Source organism: Choloepus didactylus, chromosome 7 (genome assembly GCF_015220235.1).
Source record: "Choloepus didactylus isolate mChoDid1 chromosome 7, mChoDid1.pri, whole genome shotgun sequence".
Lineage (NCBI taxonomy): Eukaryota > Metazoa > Chordata > Mammalia > Pilosa > Megalonychidae > Choloepus > Choloepus didactylus.
In genome coordinates, this window is record NC_051313.1 from 98,900,995 (window position 1) to 98,924,178 (window position 23,184).

At 39.4% G+C, this 23,184-nt stretch overlaps 1 protein-coding gene across 1 annotated transcript in view; it reads left to right on the forward strand.

Annotated features, from left to right (window-relative positions):
- Nucleotides 1-18,387, forward strand: part of MCM3 (minichromosome maintenance complex component 3) — a 22,826-nt gene extending 4,439 nt beyond the window's left edge. Inside the window, exons 5-17 of the mRNA XM_037843283.1 lie at nucleotides 619-857; nucleotides 1,353-1,461; nucleotides 2,442-2,595; nucleotides 2,948-3,079; nucleotides 3,672-3,880; nucleotides 5,785-5,959; nucleotides 6,323-6,449; nucleotides 7,202-7,352; nucleotides 14,016-14,156; nucleotides 15,105-15,208; nucleotides 15,677-15,762; nucleotides 16,236-16,305; nucleotides 17,612-18,387. Coding sequence (XP_037699211.1) covers nucleotides 619-857; nucleotides 1,353-1,461; nucleotides 2,442-2,595; nucleotides 2,948-3,079; nucleotides 3,672-3,880; nucleotides 5,785-5,959; nucleotides 6,323-6,449; nucleotides 7,202-7,352; nucleotides 14,016-14,156; nucleotides 15,105-15,208; nucleotides 15,677-15,762; nucleotides 16,236-16,305; nucleotides 17,612-17,810 — 1,896 coding nt within the window. The 3' untranslated portion in view covers nucleotides 17,811-18,387. The remainder of the gene's footprint in view (nucleotides 1-618; nucleotides 858-1,352; nucleotides 1,462-2,441; nucleotides 2,596-2,947; nucleotides 3,080-3,671; nucleotides 3,881-5,784; nucleotides 5,960-6,322; nucleotides 6,450-7,201; nucleotides 7,353-14,015; nucleotides 14,157-15,104; nucleotides 15,209-15,676; nucleotides 15,763-16,235; nucleotides 16,306-17,611) is intronic.
- Nucleotides 18,388-23,184: the final 4,797 nt, after the last annotated feature.

The following is a 23,184-nucleotide window of genomic DNA, read 5'->3' on the forward strand; positions in this document are numbered from 1 at the left end:
CTTGACTTTTAACAGCATAGAATACTTTTCCTGATTTGATACTTTATTTAAATACTTTTTTGTGTTGGGTTTCTTTTGTTCAACACTGTGAGATTCATTCACATGTTGTGTTGATATACTTCATATTCTCATTGTTGTGTAGTATTCCCTCATGTGAATATACTACATTTATTTGATTTTTCTGCTATTGATTACATTAGGATACTTTATAATTTTGGAGTAGTGCTTTATAATTAGGAGTACTGCTTTGAACATTCTAGTACATGGTTTTGGTGAATGTTTCTGTTGCATATTAATTAAGAATGCAAATACTGTGTCATAGTGTCATGTTCGGCTTTACAAAGAGAAGTAGCAGTCTTAAGTTCTATGTTAATTTAATTTGGTATTGCAGCCATGGTCCTTTCAGACTATGGATTGCTTCTTCCATTAGAGGGTTAGCTACTAGAACAGAGATATGGATGGACAAAGTTGTAGAAGGTATTTGGCTTTTTGTTGTTGTTGTTCCTGTATACTAAAACCTCATTAAGTCATATCCAAGTAATAATGTTTCCCATGACAGATGAATATGGCATTTCTAAGACAGGACTGGGTTAACTACTTTTCTGTGTACCTTTCTAGGACGAAGAGAACAATCCCCTTGAGACAGAATATGGCCTTTCTGTGTATAAGGACCACCAGACCATCACTATCCAGGAGATGCCAGAGAAGGCCCCAGCTGGCCAGCTTCCCCGCTCTGTGGATGTCATTCTGGATGATGACTTGGTGGATAAAGTGAAGCCTGGTGACCGAGTCCAGGTCGTGGGGACCTATCGTTGCCTTCCTGGAAAGAAGGGAGGCTATACCTCAGGGACCTTCAGGTAGAGGGTCAACTGTCAAGTGTTTGGAATGCTGCTGGAAGCTTCCATTTCTGGTAGTATGCTTTGTCCAGTTTGCCATATTCCAGAGAGCTATAGGGGACAGATGGAGCACTGTACATGCCTGGTAGGCGGGATATCTCTTTCCTCACAGACAAAGTTGGTGTTAACTATCTTGTGCCAAGAGCGGGAGTTACTGGTAACATGATTACTGCCTCATGATTTATCTGGAAGTTTCTTATTGCTACCTCCTTCCCATACACACTGCTGTCTGCAACTCTGTGGTCAAATAGTGATGAATAAATTCCAGAGTTAAGCATGATTAGCATATTTGGGTCACCACCTGAGAGAGACTCAGTCATTGAGTTCAGAACAGCTTTTGTGTTTTTTTTTTTTCCTTATTTGCTCTTCTAGATTAGTAGCCTAAAAGGCTACTGTGACTAGTAACTACTGATGTTAGAAATTGAAATAGCAGGCTTCTTATTCCCTTTGTCCTAGGACTGTCTTGATTGCCTGTAATGTGAAGCAGATGAGCAAGGATGTTCAGCCTTCATTCTCTGCTGAGGATATAGCGAAGATCAAGAAGTTCAGTAAAACCCGTTCCAAGGTCTGACATCCTTTGGAGAAGGCATCATGCCTTGAAATTAGGGATCTGAGGGTGGGAATGGGTTTGGGGTGGATGGCCATCTTTTATACTGGGTCAGGAGGAAAGTCAAGATTTATTTTTCTTTGGTGTATTGGTGCTGTCTTCTTGCAGTTTTGTCCCAGTCAGCAAGTGAAAGGATGTTTTTGTTTTTTTGGTATTTCTATTGTGCCACCTGCTGGGTAGCTAATTGGACCGAATACAAATACAAGCATTAGCTTTAAAGTATCAGCATGTGTGTAGTTGTACAAATGAGTCAATTTAAGTTATTATTGATGACATTGTTGAATTATTATTTAAACTTAAAATATTGTCGTATTTTGTTTTAGTCCTCCAATTTGTTTTTCCTGTCTTTTTCTTTTTTAAGACATGATAGATAAGCTTATTGTTTTTTCCTATGTTTCTTTCACTTGCAAAATGCAACTTTGTAATATCTTTGGAGAATGGATTTCTGAGATTTTCTTCTGTTGAGGCTTTGTTTCATACTGGAATTATTTCTTAGGCAAGATTTTACAATTTGAGAAATCTTTTCCAATCGTCTGTATTGGATGGCTTAAGTGGGGATTTCACTGGAAGATGAGAAGAGAAATGCAGTGGTAGACCTTTCATAGTCCCCTCCATTATTTATAGAATTAAACAATATGTTTGAATGTGTGATAAAGGTTAGTACTGAAGCTATTCCTATTAAACTTCAAATATTTTAAATCTGGGAACAATTTTTTTCCTAAAAATTAAATCTCGAAGCAAGTTTTAGAATCCAGGCTGCCTTTCTGTTAATGGTCTGATCAGTGTGATTTATGTTAGAGCTTCTGCAATTAGGAACAGTGTCTATGTTTGTATATTTCTTCAAATATTGTCTATAGGCTAGAGCATAAAGTGGGCTCTCAGCCAAACCCCACTGAAGGTCAGTAGGCTTTTCACTCAGTTGGTCATCCCTCCTTTAGGACATCTTTGACCAGCTGGCCAGGTCCTTGGCCCCTAGTATCCATGGGCATGACTACGTCAAGAAGGCAATCCTCTGCTTACTTTTGGGAGGGGTGGAACGAGACCTAGAAAATGGCAGCCACATTCGTGGGGACATCAATGTTCTTCTAATAGGTATGTTGGGGATTTGCTTTAGGCTCTTGGTCTTAGCTTGTGGAGTGTGGTTGTGAGGATCTGTAATCTATAAGATTGTGTATTCTGTTCCTGATAGTATGTTAGTCCCATCAAACAAAAGGCTAAAAGGAAATTTTTTTTTTTATTTCCATTTCTGGATTTCCTGATTTGTAATATCTAAAATGTATTATTCACAAATGGTAAAGGGAACAGTAAAGGAAATATTAACAACCAATTATTGAATGTCTCTATTGTGCCAGGAGCTTTGTTAGAAAAACAGAACTTACCAGGGGAGTAGTTAGGTAACTTTTCTGATTCCTAGAGATTTACCACTGACCCTATCCAATTACAGGAGACCCATCGGTTGCCAAGTCTCAACTTCTTCGGTATGTGCTTTGCACTGCACCCCGGGCTATCCCCACCACTGGCAGGGGCTCCTCTGGAGTGGGTCTGACAGCTGCTGTCACCACAGACCAGGAAACAGGTAAGATGGTAAGGGTCCTTAGCAAAGGTCCAACAGTGAGGTCGAGGACAGATTCTTTGAGCTTGCTCTAGGCATTGGCTTGTGTTGGGAAGATAAAATTGAGAGGTTCATTGGGTCCAGATTGTAGAGGACTGAGTATCTGGCAATAGTGGATGAATTATTCATTTATTTAAGTTTGCAGTGGCCCTCTGTTGACAAGAATGTCTTCTGGAAAGTGCTTCAAAGGAGATAGCTTGGCAAATTGAAAGGGAAATTAAAATGAAGATTGTCGTATTTTGTAAATTTGAGGAAGAGATTTGAAGACCAGTGAAAGAGAACAGAAGTCTTGTTGGGAAATCATTTGATGGGGATGAAGACAGAAAATCTACATAGGAAGTTTTAAGGAGACCAGCTGCTTATGGGGTTTCAAAGTGGGACAAGGGAGACATTGTTGAGGTTAGAGCTGAAAAGGTGACCCACCCAGAGTTTCTTTTGAATCTCTTTACCACGTCTTTTGCTACAATGAAAGATGCATTGGAAGGAGGCTGAAATCCCTCCCCTAGGTCTTGTACAACCTAGATCTTAGCATTTATTTTACCTATTCACTTCCCAGGGGAGCGCCGTCTGGAAGCAGGGGCCATGGTCCTGGCTGACCGAGGTGTGGTTTGCATTGATGAGTTTGACAAAATGTCTGACATGGACCGCACAGCCATCCATGAAGTGATGGAGCAGGGTCGAGTTACCATTGCCAAGGCTGGCATCCATGCTCGGCTGAATGCCCGCTGCAGTGTTTTGGCAGCTGCCAACCCCGTATATGGCAGGGTGAGTAGAAATAGGCACTTAACCATTGTCCTCACCTTCCTTTGACTTGGCTGAATAATTGGACTCAGAAGTTTATTCAGGAACTCAGGAGAGGAAAAGGCCAAAGACTAAAGTAAACTCATCATCTTGTTATTGTCCTTGGTTTAGAGCAGTGGTTTTTCACCTACTTGTACACATCAGAATCCCTTGGAAAGTTATTTATTTAAAAGTTGCTTTAAAAAAATATAGAAAAGAAAGTAAAAATGGCCTGCAGTCTCACAACCCATACAGTACTACGTGCATGTGGTAGCAGAATTTATATTTAGAACACAGATTGAATATGAAAAGTAGAAGCCTTCCTTCTCTCTCCTGTCCCTTTCCCAAGAGGTAACCATTAACAACTTTTCAGATGTTTCAGGAAACAAAAAGCGTATACCAGCAAAGACACTATCTCCTTACTGAGAATGTTCTGTCTTTGGTTTGTAGCATTACCATGATGTGCCTAGGTATAATAATTTATATTTATCTTGCTTGCAGTTTGCTGAGTTTTGTCTTTTAGTTGTTGTTATTATTGTTATAGCCATCTGGTATTTATTCCATGTATAGATATATAATAATTTATTTAATGTGTCTCCATTTAATGGGCATTTGGTGGTTTCCTTTTTTTTCCTTTTTGCTCTTACAAATGAAGCTGTAATGAACATTTTTTTACATTATTTTGTTATACATTTGGGAATATACCTTTAGGATAAATACTTAGCAACGGAATTACTGGATTCAGTTATATCTATTTTTGTTTCGGTAGAGATTTCCTAATTGCTCTCATATAAGATTGTACTATAATATTTCTATTAACTAACATTTCTGAATGCTTTTTATTTATCAATTCCTTTCATCTTCACAATATTCCTGTGAGGTATAGGTAAATATACTCATTTGAAAGAGATAAAAATGGAGACACCGGATAAGTTAGAGAAGCTAGAAAATGGTCAAACCAGGATTTGAACCCAGAGCCCATGCTGTACTGTAGCAGTTTGTATTTCCAATGTATGGAAGTATCTGCTTTGGTGGTGCCTGGGTCTCGGCCCAGAGTTTCTGAATCCAAATCTCTGGGCTCTTAGTAACTGTGGTTTAAAAGGGCTCCACAGGTTGCTGCTAATACCTAGCCTGGGTAAGTTTATAGATTAATGGTAATAAGTCATTTTGAAGAATGATATTGGGAAATGGAGGGAGAAAGTGGCAAACTCATTCCTGAAATGTGAACATGTCCAAAATTACTATTAATATTACCCAAAGATTTTTAGGCCTTCTGACTGTAAAGTGTATGTAGATGGGTAGGCATCAGCCCAATAGGCCCAGAATTGAAAGAATATAGGGGTTCTTGGATCCTAAGGAATGACTCCATTGATTCCTAAGGCATGATCTATAGATCGTTGACCATTTTAGTTAGGATTTTACTCATTACCACTTGAGTAAGGGACTTCAAGTTTCCTGAATGCTTCTGGTCTACCCACCTTACACTGTCTTTATAACAAGCAAGGCTGAGGGAATCATCTTTCAAGGTTGATGTGAGGAGCAGAATAAAGCTTGGGAAGAGGGGGCCGGTGTTTAGACCTATACAGAGCCTGTTAGAGGTGCCTAAGCTAGTAGATAGGACTTCATTTGCTTAGAAGGAAGGAGGTGGGACTTTGATTTAGTTTAGTCACCTGGGCTTTGGTTTGAGAAGGGTTGCAGATAACAAGAGGTGATTAAGTATTTTAATGGTTTAAAATACTTCTTTTCTGCTTTTTGTCAGTTTCTTTCTTTTTTTTTTTTTTTTTTTAAGGTCTAGCCTTCCATTGCCACTCTTGAGAAATCAGACCAGCCTCCTTGTCCTTTCTTCCTACTGATGTTATTTCCATTTCCCTTTTTCTTATGTTCAACAGTATGATCAGTACAAGACTCCTATGGAGAACATTGGGCTGCAGGACTCACTGCTGTCCCGATTTGACTTGCTCTTCATCATGCTGGATCAGATGGATCCTGAGCAGGATCGGGAGATCTCGGACCACGTCCTCAGAATGCACCGCTACAGAGCACCTGGGGAGCAGGATGGTGATGGTGAGCCCACAAGACTGACTAATGGAAGGGATCCTGAACAGAGTCAGTTGACTCAAGCCCAACTCACCTGGTGGTGGGTGTTTTAATGTCTGGGTTGATGTTGAAGATGCCCTATCCTGTCTGTCACCTCCCCTTATTGATCACTGGAGATTATCCTAAGGTGTGTTTTTTGTTCATTTCTGACTGTGCATCTTTTGTGGGCCCGGTGGATGGTAACACCTTCCTTTTTATATGTTCCACGTGTCTGTTTCCTTTTGGGCCCTTGCTTTGTGAGTTTTGATTCTTTGTTCCCTTCCTATGCTACAGGAGAAGGAATTTCCACTAATTTAAGCTCTTTCCTTTCTCCTAACTTGGGTTTTCCAGCTATGCCCTTGGGTAGTGCTGTGGATATCCTGGCCACAGATGATCCCAACTTCAGTCAGGAAGACCACCAGGACACCCAGATTTATGAGAAGCATGACAACCTGCTGCATGGGACCAGGAAGAAAAAGTGAGCATTCCTCATACCTCTTTCTCAAAGATTTATGTAATCAGTTTTCTGAGCTCAGTTATAAAGGGCATTGTGCTGCCTAGGCTGAGGTCATGCTTGGATTCATGACTATGGGCCTGTTTTCTTTTCTGGGTCCACAGCTAAACCCTTTATCCTGACCAGTTGCCTTGAAAATGTTTGTGAGTGATTCAGCTCAGGTTCAGATCATTCCCTAAAGATTTTGCCAACACGCCTTACTGATAATGGGGTATGATTTCACCTTGATATATATGTAGGATTGCACATATCATGTAGTCATTAATGGTGAGTTTATAGTGAAGTATCAGTGGGTAGCAACACTGGAGGCTCTGCAAGTGGATTTGGATAAAGGGAAATTGTGAGCAGAGCCTGAAATGTGGAATTCTCTACCTCTGTTTTTGGCCATGGTATAGCAGGAGTCATAGCATGATCTTCAAAACTGTTCATTTAAGAATGCGAAATCTGGTGTCAGGAAATGAAATTTGAGTTCACTTAGCTTCTCTGAGCATGGTTTTCCCATCTATAAAATAATACTTTATCTACCTCATGAGGTTGTAAGAATTGATAAGAATATGTGAAAGGGCCTACTAAATGTTCCCTATACATGGAAGTTGTGATAATGGGTTCTAGGACGTGTCTCTGCTTTGCCATTTGACCTTGGATTCTCTGAGGCAAGGCAAAGCCACCACCCAGGTGGCTGGCAGGGAAGCGGGACTCACTGTGTATGGGCCCAGGGAGAAGATGGTGAGTGCAGCTTTCATGAAGAAGTACATCCACGTGGCCAAAATCATCAAGCCTGTCCTAACCCAAGAGTCGGCTACCTACATTGCAGAAGAGTACTCACGCCTGCGCAGCCAAGACAGCATGAGCTCGGACACTGCCAGAGTGAGTCCCCAGGGAAGGATGGGCCTGGGAGTCCCTTAAATATATGGCCGGAGAAGGGGTCCCTGCTGTCTAGGAGCTTTGAAGGCGTTTTTAACTTAGTGCTTCAATGTTACTTTTTTTTCTGGTCTGAAGGGCTTCTGGCTACACACATTAAATCGTTTCTTTTTACAAATGAAAATGAAATAAGAACTCTAGAGATAACATTTATCTCATTAGTTCAAATAATATTGGTCTCTAGAAGCTGTGATTCATTCAGCAAACATAGGAATGGCTTCAGGGAACTAGTCTCTATTCTTTCATGCAGTGTTAAAATATTAAGAGTTCTCAAAGACTCAGATCTGCGAGGGTAATGCAGAAAGGTGGATGTATATGTATCTGTGTTGTGTGTATATATATATACACACATATACAAATAAGTATCTATATAAATGCATTTACATAAATACAAACATATACATGGATTTATAAATGAAATCCTCAGTGTGGTACTTTTTATAAAAAAGGAATGCATGTGAAGGGATGTGGGAGTACATGCGAAACAGCTATTAATTTTTCCTTCAGACTGTCCAGGAGTATGAATGTCAGGGAAGATGTGCCAGAAAGCATGATTATGTGAAATGGACTTTGATGAATGTGTAGGAATTTGGCAACCATGATACCAATCCAAAACTATTTCTAGAAACCTACTAGAACTGCCCTTGAATTTATCTAAACCTGTTGGGGTGATGTAGTCCATTCAGGATTTTACAGCAGAGAGACCCAAGTCCAATACCCTCATGTGACATAGACTTTCAGGTTTATTAGACATGGTCCCATGATCCCATATCATACTCCAGCCTCACACCCAGAGCAAGGATTCTACCTTCTGGAATCCCTGGTGGGACTTCCTTAGCACCCCAAGCAAGAGCATGCCTAGTACATCATTGTGTTGAAATGTTAGAATATTTTCCTATTTAGTGCATTTGAACCTGCTTCTGATGATTTCTACCCTGAGTCATAATTTATTTTCTGGATGAGCTGTTTTATCCAGATTAAATATTTCCCTTTCTTTTCTGATGTGACATGTTCCACAGTGTCAGGCTCTTGCTGTACCTAGAAGTGAACTTAATCCACTGTTGTAGTTGTGTTCTTAGTGAGATTGGTAAATTCCTCAATTTGGATACTGTAGTTTTGCTACTGCAGGCCAGGATTTCATTAGCTTTTTAAGTTAATTCAGTAATTGGCACTTATAATGGAACATATAACTTCCAAACTTTGGTAGCTTTCTAAATCATTCAAAGATTTAGTGAATTTATTTAAAATATGAAGATATTTGTTTTTAATATTGGCATGGGTAACTTGAAAGGAGAAATGACCAGGACACATCGCTAAAGGATCATATAGTGGAGGTTTGGAAGGTATGGTAGAACTAAGGCTAGGTTTTGTTCCCAGCTCTGCAGCTGGCTTTTGGACCTTGGGCAAATCCTTTTACCTCTCAGATCATAGTTTTCTTATCCATAAGATGAGAAGTTGGATAATATCAAGGATGCTTATCTAGAAAAGCACGTCATAATTGCCTAAAACTTAAAAAGTATACCTAAAAAGTATACCTGCTTGCTCCTCAACACAGAGATTCTGATTCATTATGCCAGGGATGCCATTCAGACACTAGCACTTAAAAAAGATAAAAGCACCCCCATTGATGTCTGTATATACCCTTGTGAGAAGAATTGAGTTTACCCAACTGTTAAAAATTTGTCCTCAGATTTCCTCTTTCACACCCCTTTCTTGGACAAATTACTTTTAAGTTCTTTGAGTTTTATTTTTCTCATCTATAAAATGGAGTATTAATATTTCCCACTTCAGATGACATGATGAATGTAAAAAGCAAAGTTTTTGGTGCATTTAGGTCCACAATAAATGATTATTCTTCCTTCACTTTTTTAAAAATTTTTAATTTCATTTTGAAACACTTTCAAAACTTACAGGATAGTTTCAAAAATAATACAAACCATATACAAAGAACTCCAACATACTCCTACTACCCTGCCCCATAACCAGAGCACCAATTTTAACATTTTGCCACATTGACCATGTTTTTATCTAGATATCTATCACTCCATTTTCTGAACACCTGTGTGTAGGTTGTATGCATCATGCTTCTTGAATACTTAATACTGCCATATACATTTCCTAAGAGCAAGGATATTCGCTTATGTAACCACCTGAAGTGCAGTTATCAAGTTCAAGCAATTTGACATAGATGTAAAGTTTACAATCTATATTCCAGTTTTTTCATATGTCCCAATAATGTCCCTTTGAACTTTTTCTTCTCTCTTGTTAGATCCCATCTAGAATCATATATTGCATTTAATTGTCATTGTCTCTTTAATTGCTCTTTTTTTTTTTTGGATTGTGGGAACATATGTGCAACATAAATTCTCCCATCTCAACCACTCCCAAGTATACCTTTCAGTGGGACTAATTGCATTCACAGCAGTATGGTACCCTCACCACCTTCCATTACGAAAACTTTCCCATCATCCCAAACAGAAACCCTACATCCATTATGCGTTAACTCCCTGTTCTTCAAGCCCCCTGCCCCTGACCACTTGTACTCTAATTGGTCTTTATGAGCTTGCATATTCCCCAATATTTTCTTTGTATTGGGTATTAAATTTAACATCCTAAACCTGTAACAATCTCAGCTGCTTTGATACCAACTTAACTTCAATGATATACAAACAGTGTCCCTACCTTTATGTATTTCTTGTCACAAATCACATAAATTATGAATCCAAAGCCACTAATTTATCATTACATTTTATGCATTTGCCGTTTAGACACTGTAGATCTTTATTTCTTAATATGGCTTTATTCTGTTGTCTATTATCTTTTCCTTTCAACCTACAGAATTCTGTTTAGCATCTCTTGTAGGGCTGGTCTAGTGACAGTCTCTCAGCTTTTGTTTATCGGGGAATGTGTTAATTTCTCCCTCTTTTTGTTTTTAATTTTATGCATTTTTTTAAATTGTGAACTTTAACATATAAACATAACAGTGACAACTTTCAAAGTATGATTCAACATGTAGTTAGCATATTTCAAAGAATGTCTTGGGTCCCAGTTCCACAGCTATTTCCATTGTAAAATATAACATACATACAGGAAGGTGTTAACTTTTGATGTACAGCTCAACAAGTAGTTGCATAGGTAATTTCAAAAATTGTTATGGGTTATAGTTCCACAGTTTCAGTTCTTTCCTTATTATGCAATATATGGTATATACAGAAAAGTGAAGACTTTCAAAGCAATGAGTAGCTTCAGAACAAATTTCAAAGAATGTTATAGTTACAATTCCACCATGTCATTTACCTCCTTTCAACTATTCCAACACCCCAGCATCTAAATATATATATATATTTATATAAAGTTTCAGCATTTATAGACCTTTGTTAAATCTTATCTTGCTTGTTGCTACCCCTTCCTCCCACTTAATCTCTTTCTCCATCTTCAGGGGTAGCTAGGCAGTGAGCAGCCTCACTTGTTCATATTGGAAGGGGGTACTGACACTATGGGGAAGGGGGCTGCATCTGATTGTTGTTCTTAAAGAGGCTATTGCCTCTGGGTTTTAGGACCTGTCTGGCATAGGAACACTCTGGTGGACTTAAGTTTCTGAGAGAGAAAACCTAGTGAGCGAATCTGTCATAGAATCTCATGTAGGGACTGAGGTATTTGGGGGTTACCCTTAGCTGGGGCATGGCCTACTGTGGCCACTTGGGATGTCTAGCTGGAGCTTACATAAGAGAAACCTCCAGGATATCCTGTCAACTCTATTTGGGATCTCAGCCCCTGTAACCTCAGCTGTTACCTTTCTTTTTCCCCCTTTTGGTCAAGTAGGCATTTTCAATTCCTTGCTGCCAGGGCTAGGCTCATTCTTGGAAGTCATGTCCCTCGTGGTGTGGTTGGTTAATGAATTTATTTGCCAAATTGGGCTTAGAGAAAGGCCACATCTGAGCAACAAAAGAGGTTCCCTGGAGGTGCCTTACAGACATATTATAGGAGGGCTCAGCCTTCTATTTACAACCCTGAGTTTCAAAAGAGCAAGCCTCAAGTTGAGGGCCTGATTTATTAAGTAGTGGGTTCCTAATTTTACTTCATATATATTCTATCCCAAGATAAACAGTCAGTTTCTTACATTATCTTCATTTGTTTGTACAATCATCATCACTCTCAACTTTAAACAATTATAACAGTATATTCCAGAGCTCTTATCAGCTGCTAATTATTCATTAGTATTGTGTTGGTAAGATATTCCTGTTAAATATAGTCTTCAATATGTAATGGGTAGTTTTTCCATATGCCGCTCTGTTAACTCTCTATACCAATGTCATACCTTTAAGTATATCATGCTAATACTTAATAAGGTTTGTGGTGCCACATGTGGGTTACATGCCTTTAAACAACCATTTATGAACATATTCGCCTTCAGTGTGTCACTGATACTTATAATCCCATTAACGAACCAGTGAAACCTGACAGTTTCCCATACTAATAAGTTCACTCTCATTATCATATCTGTCCATTTTAGATTATTGTTCCCCTTTCACTAGCTTCTGTCTATCTCTAGGTCCCCTATATTCTACATTTTAAGACAACTTATTTTACATTTTTCATGGAGTTCACATTAGTGGTAACATATAATATCTCTCCTTTGTGTCTGGCTTATTTCACTCAGCATTATGTCTTCAGGGTTCATCCATGTTGTCATATGGTTCACTCTCATTTTTGAAAGACAGTTTTGCTGGATCTAGATTTCTTGGTTGGCAGGGTTTTGCTTTCAGCACTTTAAATATGTCATCCCACTACCTTCTTACCTTCATAGTTTCTGTTGAGAAATGGGCACTTAATCTTATTGAAGCTCCCTTGTGCATGACACGTTGCTTCTCTCTTGCAGCTTTCAGAATTCTCTATCTTTGGCATCCAACAGTTTGATTATAATGTACTGCGGCATGATCTATTTGGGTTTATTCTGTTTAGAGTTTGTTGAGTGTCTTGGATGTGTAGATTTATGTCGTTAAGTTTGGCAGGTTTTCAACCATTCTTTCTTTGAATATTCTCTCAGCCCCTTTCTTCTCCTTCTGGGACTTCCACAACGTGTATATTGGTATGCTTGATGTTGTCCCACAGGTTCCTTAGACTCCGTTCATTTTTCTTCATTTTTCTTTCTGCTTCTCAGACAGACAGATTTCAGTTACCTTATCTTCAAGTTTTCTGATTCTTCTACCAGCTCCAATATGCTGATAATCCCCTCTAGGAATTTTTAAATTTCTGTTACTGTGGTCCTCAGCTCTGTTTGGTTCCTTTTCATAATTTTGGTCTCTCTATTGATATTTTGCTAGTGTTCGTTTATCATTTTCCTCATTTCCTTTAGGAAGTTTTCCTGTCGCTCTTTGAGCACATTAAGGACCATCTTTTCAAAGGTTTTCCATGGACTGTCCCAAATTTGATCCTCCTCACTGATGGAAAAGTTTCTGATTATTTAATGTCCTCCTTTACCTGAGCCATTTCTTCCTGTTTCTTTGTATGTTTTGTAACCTTTGTTCAAACCTAGACATTTTGATACTTTAATGTTATTGCTGGAATTTAGACTCGGAGGCATCTGTTTCTTAAGCTTGTATTCAGCTTAGTATTATGGCAGAGTTTTCCTTGCACTGCAACAGGCTAACAAAAAAAAAAAAAAGGAGAAAGAGAAAACACCTTTCCCAGTCTTTGCAGATTGGTGTGTGTGGGCACTCTTCTTCAAGGCTTATCCATACAATGAGTTTAGAGAATAGTTCCAGGCCAAAGGGTAGGGATCTTCCTGATCCTTTCTGCTAATTTTGTCTTTGGCATGGGTGTTGGCCCTAGGAATTCCCCTGTTCACATGGATACAAATGTCCCCTCTTCTCTAGCAGACAGGTTCCTCATGGACCTGGGCACTGGTCTATATGTCCTACAGCCAGTAATCCCTTGCCCCAGGGAGCATGCGTTGACTGCCCTCTAATAGCGTTCAGTAGGAATTCTTTGTAAACTGCCTTCTATAATCAGGGCAGGTTCTGGAATGACATGTCCCTCAGGCCACCACCAGACAGACTGGGCCAGACATACATACTTCCAGTATGTTCATAATTTTACTCTGTTCCCCCTGGAACCAAGACCAGGGATCTGCACTGGGAGTGTGGGCTGGCTCCCTGCTGAGCCAGTGTGGTTGGGGAGGGGCCAGCAAGGGTGCCAGGACATCTGTTGCTTCTCAGTTACCTTTTATCTTGATTTGACACTCACCCTGATACTGCAGCCTTTTAACTGTTTCCTGGAGCTTTGAGAAAGATGTTTCTCTCTGTTCTTGCTCGTTGTTTCGCTCCCTTCACTTCTATAATCTTTCTAGCATTTATCTTCCCAGCTGTAAGAAACCTATTTTTTAGTCTTCTTCCCTGTTCACCTATTCCCCAACTGCCTAACACTCATATTTCCTTGATTTTTTGTTATCTTTATGTGGGTCTATAGAGACTACGGAGTTCTGAATTCTTTGCTAGGACTTCCTGGAGCTTTCTTGGTAGTGCCTGTATTTTTTCCTTTCTGTTCAGTGGGAAAGATGGGCATGCCTAAATAATTCTGGATAAGCCATCGTCTTGTTTTCTTTGACAGACATCTCCAGTTACAGCCCGGACGCTGGAAACTTTGATTCGATTGGCCACAGCCCATGCCAAGGCCCGCATGAGCAAGACTGTGGACCTGCAGGATGCAGAGGAAGCTGTGGAGTTGGTCCAGTATGCTTACTTCAAGAAGGTAAGGATTCACATGCTTGGCCAGCCATGAAAGGCTCTTCTGGATAAATCATTGGTGCACGGCCTTCACAGTCTCCATGGCTGACACCTGCATTTACATTGTCAAAGCAGCATTTGTCTGCCATTGTTCACTTTACCTCTGTTCTTCCTCTGGAGCATGTAGTACCAGTGGTTCTCAACCTTGGCTGCACATGACAGTCAGCTGGAAATCTTTAAAATACTGATGCCAGGGCCACTGGAGATTCTGGTTTAACTGTGTACTCCACTTTCAGACAGTTTCCTTTGCCTTTTTAAAAAGTAGGTGTTTCCAGAATTTACCTTGGTGCTCTTCTACTTCCCTCTATACCTTTCCTCTTGGTAATCTATTCAGGTGATCCATTGGCACCTCAAAAACTTGTGTCCAGAGTTGAACTCTCAAACTTGCCTCTCATTCTGTGTCCCTATTTCTGTTTGTGATGTTGCATCTCTGTCGTTTTTGATAGCAAACCTTGAAGACTTTCCTTTTTCCCTGTGTTGTCCACCCCTCTACTCAATTTAGTGAATTGTAGCCCTTTGGGAGTTTAGTTGTGGTCTCATAAGCTTTTCCTGGCCTTTTCTCTTTGCTAGGGTGAGGGCTGTCCTTAATTTTAATTAAATATCTGATTTGTAAAGAACTGAATTGTTTTCCACTTAACCATTATGGAGTGGGCATTATTTTTTTTCTTCATTTCTTTATTCAGTAAACATGTATTGAGAGCCTACTCTGAGAAAGGAATTGACACACCTCCTGGCATTTTTTTTAAGATGGACAGCACCGTATCCCCTGCCCCTGGGACATGGGTGCAAAGAACTAGATAAGTCATTAGACCCATGGAAGTCATTTCTGCTGAAGATGCAGAAGACGCTTATTCACAGACCTTTATTCAGTTTCCTAGTATCAGTGACTCATCCATACCTGGATTGGTCCTAGGTTCTAGAGAAGGAGAAGAAACGTAAGAAGCGAAACGAAGACGAATCAGAGACAGAAGATGAAGAGGAGAAAAGTCAGGAGGACCATGAACAGAAGAAGAAGAGGTAAGAAGGGGCAAAGAGAAGAGAGATTAAAAGGTTCATTTTGGAGATGGGGAGAGGGGTGGGGCAGTGGGATCAAGTGCTGCTTGTTGACATCATCTTCAGGGTAGACTAAAGAAAGAGTGAGCAATACTCTCTGTGGGTTTAATGTGATGCTTCTGATCTCTTTGCAGGAATAGTAACCTACTCACTAAGGTTTGAATATATGTTATTGAAATTCTGTCAAGATTATTTTTTTCCCTCATGCCTATAGTTGACTTTGTAATGGTGGGTGAAATGGAAAAAGCATTGGGAAGCAGGGCCTATCTTGCATTGTCATACTCTTGTTCTCTTTCAGAAAAAGCAGTTTGTATAGGTGTAGACCTAGTATTTGACTTTAATTGTAGATGGTTCTATTTTCTTTTCCCTGTGGTCATAGGCATTGGACAGGGGTCCCCAGAGCCTTTTTCTTAACTGTTATGGGTATTTTAGGAGGAAGACTCGCCTCTCAGATGCTAAGGAAGGGGACTCGTATGACCCCTATGACTTCAGTGATACAGAGGAGGAAATGCCTCAAGGTGAGTGAGCATCCTCATATTGATCAGAGCAGTTGTTCCTTTAAATCCTGATCTTTTAGTTGCTGTGTCCACTGCATATTCTTGGAGGCTTCCATCTGGCTCCCTGCTTGGGGACTTGTCCAAGAGATTTGTCTTGAGAACTTCATGGGATGCTTACAGTAAAAACTTGGGAAAGTGAGGTTTACTCAGTTGTTTGCTTTCTCCTTGATGAGTTGTGCTCTTTGGCCAAACCTGGTATAAGCATCCCAGTAATGTATGTTAAGGGCCTCCTATCTGCCTCAAGTCCTTTATCATTCAGTAGGAGTTTCCCTTTATTCTATTTGTTCTGTCTGGCCCCATAGGAATCCTAGGAAGCATGGATGTTCTGTAGGCCCGATGAGTGACAGGGGTGGGGAAAATAACTCTGGTGTTTGTGAAAATGGCCTTATCTTGGTGTCTCTCCATTCTCTCTAACTATTATTTATCCTCCTAAGTGCATACTCCAAAGATGACAGACTCCCAGGAGACCAAGGAGTCCCAGAAGGTGGAGTTGAGTGAATCCAGGTGAGGAGGGAAGTTGCTCCTGCTGCTTTATGAGTTCCATGCGCCACTGAGGCAAGGACCTGTTCCTGGGGAGAGAATAGGAAACAAGTTGGTTATCAGTGGAGCTCAAAACTGGAGGCCCAAGAATTTTTAAAACATTTTATAACATTTTAAAAACACTTTTTAAACATTTATAACATTAAAACATTTAAAAACATGTTTATAAAATCAAACATGCATAAAAGTTGCAAGAATAAAGAACTCTTGTATACCCTGTACCCAGAAATCTCCAATTGTGTACATTTAACTGTTTGCTTTATTAATAATTTTCTCTCTGGGAATTTGAATCATTTGTGGACTTCTGGGGTCAGGAAGAAGAATCCTAGAACAGGGACAATATTGAATCTTATTGTAACCTTGGATTCTTCACAGTAGGATCCAGAAACCTGCTGAGTGCTTCTGTGGAATATGTGTGTATATATGTATTTTTCCCTTATTAAATTGTGGCCATTTGTTTTGAGGTAAAAAAGTATTTATCACTAGGGTTTCAGAAAACATGTTTGAAAGTTTCAGTACAGGACACCAGTGAAACTCCATAGCTAGGGTTAATTTTTTCTTTTTATACCTTAAACACCACAGTTAAATACCCACAGTGTGATTACTGAGGAAAATCTGGAAAACTGAAAGTACTTAATGAAAAAAAAAAACATTAAAATCAATTGTAATTCTACTTCCCAGAGACCACTGTTAAAATGTATCTTGAAGTACTTTCTGGATCAGCTTCATATAAGCTCTCTTTTTAATGACTACGTAGGGTTTCTATAGTAGAGATGTGTCAAAATTTAATGCATTCTCTAGTGATGGATATTTAGGTTGTTCCATACAATTTTTGTTTATATTAAAGCATTCTTGTCTTTATCACTGTGCACTCATGCAAATGTAGCTCTAAATTCCTAGAAATGGAATCCCTGAGTCAAAGGGTGTGTGCTTTAAAAATTTTAGTAAGTTGCTAATTGTCCCCTCAAAGTTACCATACCAGTTTACATTTCCACCAAAATGTATGGGAATGCCAATTTCCCACACTCTCAAAAGGCCTCTAATTTTAAAAAGTCATTTCTCAATGTACATAGAGCTCTATAGGACAACACTTTGGGCTTTGAAAGGGGGAAACTCAGAGTGGAGCAGCCACCACAGGCAGAATGTGTGTGCGTAAATATTGGGGGGCACCTATGCTGTATTAATACCTTGGGTTTTCCCAACAAAGATCTTGCCTGAGGGCATTCACGTTTGTTTACTCAATCTTTGCCCTTCCTCTTGTCTTGGACAGGTTGAAGGCATTCAAAGGGGCCCTTTTGGAGGTGTTCCGGGAAGCCCATGCCCAGTCAGTGGGCATGAATCGCCTCACAGAATCCATCAATCAGGACCAAGAGGAGCCGTTCTCTTCAGTGGAGATCCAGGCTGCGCTGAGCAAAATGCAGGATGACAACCAGGTCATGGTGTCTGAAGGCATCATCTTCCTCATCTGAGGAGGGCTCATCTCTGAATCGTGGGATTCTGCCAAGAAAAGTTTCTCCCGAGCTACCTGTCTTTCTCCACCCTGGCCTTTGCTTTCATATCCTGAATAAGTGTTTAATTAAACTGGTAATGAGGGACGCCTGGTGATGAAGCGGAGTCAGGACTTGATGGAAGTTTTGGAAGCTAATCTGCCACTGGGTAATGATAGAGAAGAAAAGGGGGAAGTACTAAGAGTGTTACATCTTCATTGCAAAACACTGAATCTAACTCTCCTCACTTCCCATTCCTAAGCTAACCAAAACATTGTTTTCTGTAAATAATATGTGACTTCTGTTTTTTGGGGGTGGGACATAGCTTGTTTCTCTTCATCCTTTCTGTGTTTTTTGGCTGATTGTTATTATTTTTTCTTCTCAGAGCACTTTGGTCTAGAATAGGCTTTAGGTGTTCTATGTTGGTGGAGAGCTTTGGGGCCAGTCATACAAAGCAAGAAAGATTTTTTTTTTTGCAGTAGCACCAGTTAAGGCCAAATATGTATTTTTGATCTAAATATCCAGGAAGTTGAATAAACTTAACCATTTTTATACTACACACATGACCTTAATCCTGTTGTTTTTAGGATGGTAAGAACCTTCTTAGGGTTAAAACCTAGGAAAGATAAAAGGGGGAAGGAAGCAGGATTGGACAGGGAAAACCTTCAGACAATAATGAAGATTTGACACCTTTTCTGGGAACGAAGCCACAGCCTGCTGACCACCACCGAGGGGCTCTTCAGATGTCAAAATCATTGTCTAAATGGAGGAGGTGGAGGCAGGGGGTGAGGCCCGAGAGGCCCCCAGGGTGAAGGAAGTGGCTCATCTCAGCACTGGTGTTAGAAGGCCTCCTGTGGGCTGGTGCATGAAGCCCGAGTCTGGGAAAGGAGGGGGCCCGTTTGCAGCCATATTAACAGCTTCTGGAGGCATCACTAAAGATGATGGGAATGGAGAAGCCCTCAGGCTCTTGGGGAAGAGTTTGCTTGTCCTCCATCTCCTCAGTGGGGAATGAGCTTCCCGAGCTGTGCTTCCTCATGGGGAGCTGCACCAGGTCTTGCGTCTCACAGTGGAGGGTCCTATGCATTAAGTCTTCCCAGCACCGGTGACTTAATCCTGCATTCCTCTTCCTACTTTTGGTTATTTTTAATTTCTGTTTCAAGTAGGCAGCTTTTCTGGTCTGCTCAACCATTGCTCTCTCCAAAGCTCTGAGCCAGCTGCCATGAAGAACAATGTGTTGTCTGAATGAGCACTCTGCTTTCTGCAGTTTTTGTTCCATTTCTTCAGTTCTTCTCTTGTATTCCTCTGCAGTCAATGTTTGCTTTTTTCCTCTGTAGCTCACAGCTGCTTCTGGCTTTCCTGCTGCTCACACATTTTCAGTTCAAGCTTCTCTTCTGTGGCCATCCTTCTCTGCTCAAAGATTTTTGTCAAGAATCTCTACTTTCAGCCTTAGGGTTTGGCATTCTTTTGCAGCTTTCACAGACCTCAATAAGTAGCCGTCATCTTCCAATTCCTTTTTAACTTCTTGCAGGTTACATTTAGTGGACATCAAGGCTCTCACCTGAAATTGTAATTGTTTCAGATCATCCTCAACTTCTGATGTGGCAATTTTGGTCTGTGAATCATCCATCATTTGTGTCAGTGAGTTTTCATCTTGGTATCCATGTCACCTGAGAGTTCTCCAGTCTTGTCTGTATTTTCCTCTCAGACACACTTAGAGAAACCCAGTTCAGGAGGGAAATGCAATTAGTCAAAGCAGCCAGCAATATTTTCTTTTTCAGTTGGATCTCTTTCCATATCTTTCTCTGTCTTCTCTAAGACTGCTTCCTAGAAATCAGAGTGCTCTTTTCTCTGGCCTTCAATTTCATACTGCAACTGCTCATTCTTGGTCTCTAGCTGAGCAGTCTTTCTATTCCTTCTTTTTTTCTTTTTTTACTTTATTTATCGAAAAATTAAAAAGAAGAAACATTTTAAACAAAACAAAGGAATAAGAAAAACAAATAACCTAAAATAACTACATTGCTTCTAACATGTTCCTACCATATCCCAGGAAAACAAGCCATAACAAAGCAAAGGAATAAGAAAAACAAATAATCAGAAATAACTACATTGCTTCCAACATGTTCCTACTATACCCAATAAAATTTACAAACTGTAGTCATTCCTGAGCATTCCTACAACATTAAGATTATCCTCAAAAGCTTACCAGATTATCGTTTCCCCTTCAATAGTTGCTGTCTATCTCTAGGTCCCCTACATTCTACAATATAAAACATTTATTTTACATTTTTCACTGAGTTCACATTAGAGGTAACGTACAATAACTCTTTTGTCCCTGGCTTATTTCATTCAGCATTGTCTTCAAGGTTTATGTTGTCATATGTTTCATGACCTCGTTCCTTCTTACTGCCACATAGTATTCCATTATGCGTATATTACCACATTTTGTTTATCCACTCATCTGTTGAAGGACATTTGGATTGTTTCTATCTCTTGGCAATGGTCAATAATGCCGCTATGAACATTGGTGTGCAAATATCTGTTCATGTCACTGCTTTCACATCTTAATGGGTATATACTGAGAAGTGAAATTGCTGGATCAAAGGAGATATCTAGTTTTCTAAGGAACTGCCAGACTGTTCTTCAGAATTGCTGTACCATTATACAGTCCCACCAACAATGAATAAGAGTTCCAATTTCTTCACATCCTCTCCAGCATTTGTAGTTTCCTGTTTGTTTAATGGCAGCCATTCTAATTGGTGTGAGATGATAGTTCATTGTGTTTTTAATTTCCATCTCCCTAATAGCAAGTGAAGGTGAACATTTTTTAATGTGTTTTTTAGCCATTTGTATTTCCTCTTCAGAGAAATGTCTTTTCATATCTTTTGCCCATTTTATAATTGGGTTGTTCATACTGTTGTCGTTGACTTGTAGGATTTCTTTAGATATGCAAGTTATAAGTCTTTTATCAGGTGCATGGTTTCCAAATATTTTCTCACATTAAGTTGGCTGCCTCTTCACTTTTTTGACAAATTCCTTTGAGGTACAAAAGCTTTTAATTTTGAGGAGTTCCCATTTGTTTATTTTTTCTTTTGTTGTTTGTGCTTTGGGTATAAGCTCTAAGAAGCAATCTCCTAATACAAGGTCTTGAAGATGTTTCCCTACATTATCTTCTAGGAGTTTTATGGTACTGTCTCTTATATTGAGGTCTTTGATCCACTTTGAGTGGTCCCCTTTTCATTCTTTTGGATATGGATATCCAGCTCTCCCAGCCCCATTTGTTAAAGAGACTGTTATGTCCCAGTTCGGTGGGTTTGGGGCCTTATCAAAAATCAGTCAACCGTAGACCTGGGGATCTATTTCTGAATTCTCAATTTGATTCCATTGATCAACATGTCTATCTTTGTGCCAATACCATGCTATTTTGACTACTATGGCTTTATAGTAAGCTTCAAAGCCCTCCCACTTAGTTTTACTTTTTTAGAATGTTTTTAGCAATTTGAGGCATCTCTCCCTTCCAAATAAATTTGATAACTAACTTTTCCAAGTCTGCAGAGTATGTTGTTGGAATTTTGATTCGAATTGCACTGAATCTGTAGACGAGTTTGGGTAGAATTGACATCTTAACATTTAGCCTTCCTATCTGTGAACACGGAATATTTTTCCATCTTTTTAGGTCCCCTTCTATTTCTTTAAGTAAAGTTATGTAATTTTCTATGTATAGGTCTTTTACATCCTTGGTTAAGTTTGTGCCTAGGTACTTGATTTTTTTAGTTGCTATTGAGAATGGAATCTTTTTCTTGAGTGTCTCTTCAGTTAGGTCATTGCTAGTGTATAGGAACGTTACTGGCTTATGTGCATTAATCTTGTATCCTGCCACTTTGCTAAATTTGTTTATTAGCTCAAGTAGCTGTGTCATTGATTTCTCAGGGTTTTCCAAATATAAGATCATTTCACCTGCAAATAATGACAGTTTTACTTCTTCCTTTCCAATTTGGATGCCTTTTATTTCTTTGTCTTGCCAGATTGCTCTGGCTAGCACTTCTAGCACAATGTTGAATAACAGTGGTGACAGTGGGCATCCTTGTCTCATTTCTGATCTTGGAAGGAAGGCTTTCAGTCTTTCGCCATTGAGTACTATGCTGGCTGTGGATTTTTCATGTATGCTCTTTATCATATTGAGGAAGTTTCCTTCAATTCCTACCTTTTGAAGTGTTTTCATCAAAAAAGTATGCTGGATTTTGTTGAATGCTTTTTCAGCATCTATTGAGATGATCATTTGATTTTTCCCTTTTGATTTGTTAATGTGCTATATTATATTGATTGATTTTCTTATATTGAACCATCCTTGCATGCCTGGAATGAATCCCACTTGGTCATGGTGTATGATTTTTTTAATGTGTCTTTGGATTCGATTTGCAAGTATTTTGTTGAGAATTTTTGCATCTATATTCATGAGGGAGATTGGCCTGCAGTTTTCCTTTCTTGTAGCATCTTTACCTGGTTTTGGTATTAGAGTGATGTTAGCTTCATAAAATGAGTTAGGCAGTGTTCCATTTTCTTCAGTGGTTTGAAAGAGTTTAAGATTGGTGTCAGTTCTTTTTGGAAAGTTTTGGTAGAATTCCCCTGTGAAGCCATCTGGCCCTGGGCTTTTATTTGTGGAAGCTTTTTGATGACTGAATCTCTTTGCTTGTGATTGGTTTGTTGAGGTCTTGTATTTCTTCTTGGATCAGTGTAGGTTGTTCATGTGTTTCTAGGAAATTGTCCATTTCCTCTAAATTATCTAGTTGTTGGCATAGAGTTGTTCATAGTATCCTCTTATGGTTTTTTAATTTCTTTGGGATCTGCAGTAATGCCCCCTCTCTCATTTATTATTTTGTTTATTTGCGTCTTCTCTCTTTTTGATTTTGTCAGTCTAGCTAGGGGCTTGTCAATCTTGTTGATTGTCTCAAAGAACCAACTTTTGGTGTTATTTATTCTCTCTATTGTTGTTTTGTTCTCTATATCATTTATTTCTGCTTTAACACTTGTTATTTCTTTTCTTCTACTTGGTTTAGGATAAGTTTGCTGTTCATTTTCTAGTTGTTCCATTATTTCTTTGATTTTAGCTCTTTCTTCCTTTTTAAGTCTGCATTTAGAGCTGTAAATTTCCCCCTCAATACCGCCTTCACTGCATCCCATAAGTTTTGATATGTTGTGCTCTCATTTTCATTTGTCTCTAGATACCATTGTGATCAGAGAATGTGCTTTGAATAATTTCAATCTTTTTAAATTTAATGAAGCTTGTTTTCTGCCCCAGCATATGATCTATTCTGGAGAAAGTTCCATGAGCACCACAGAAGAATGTGTATCCTGGTGA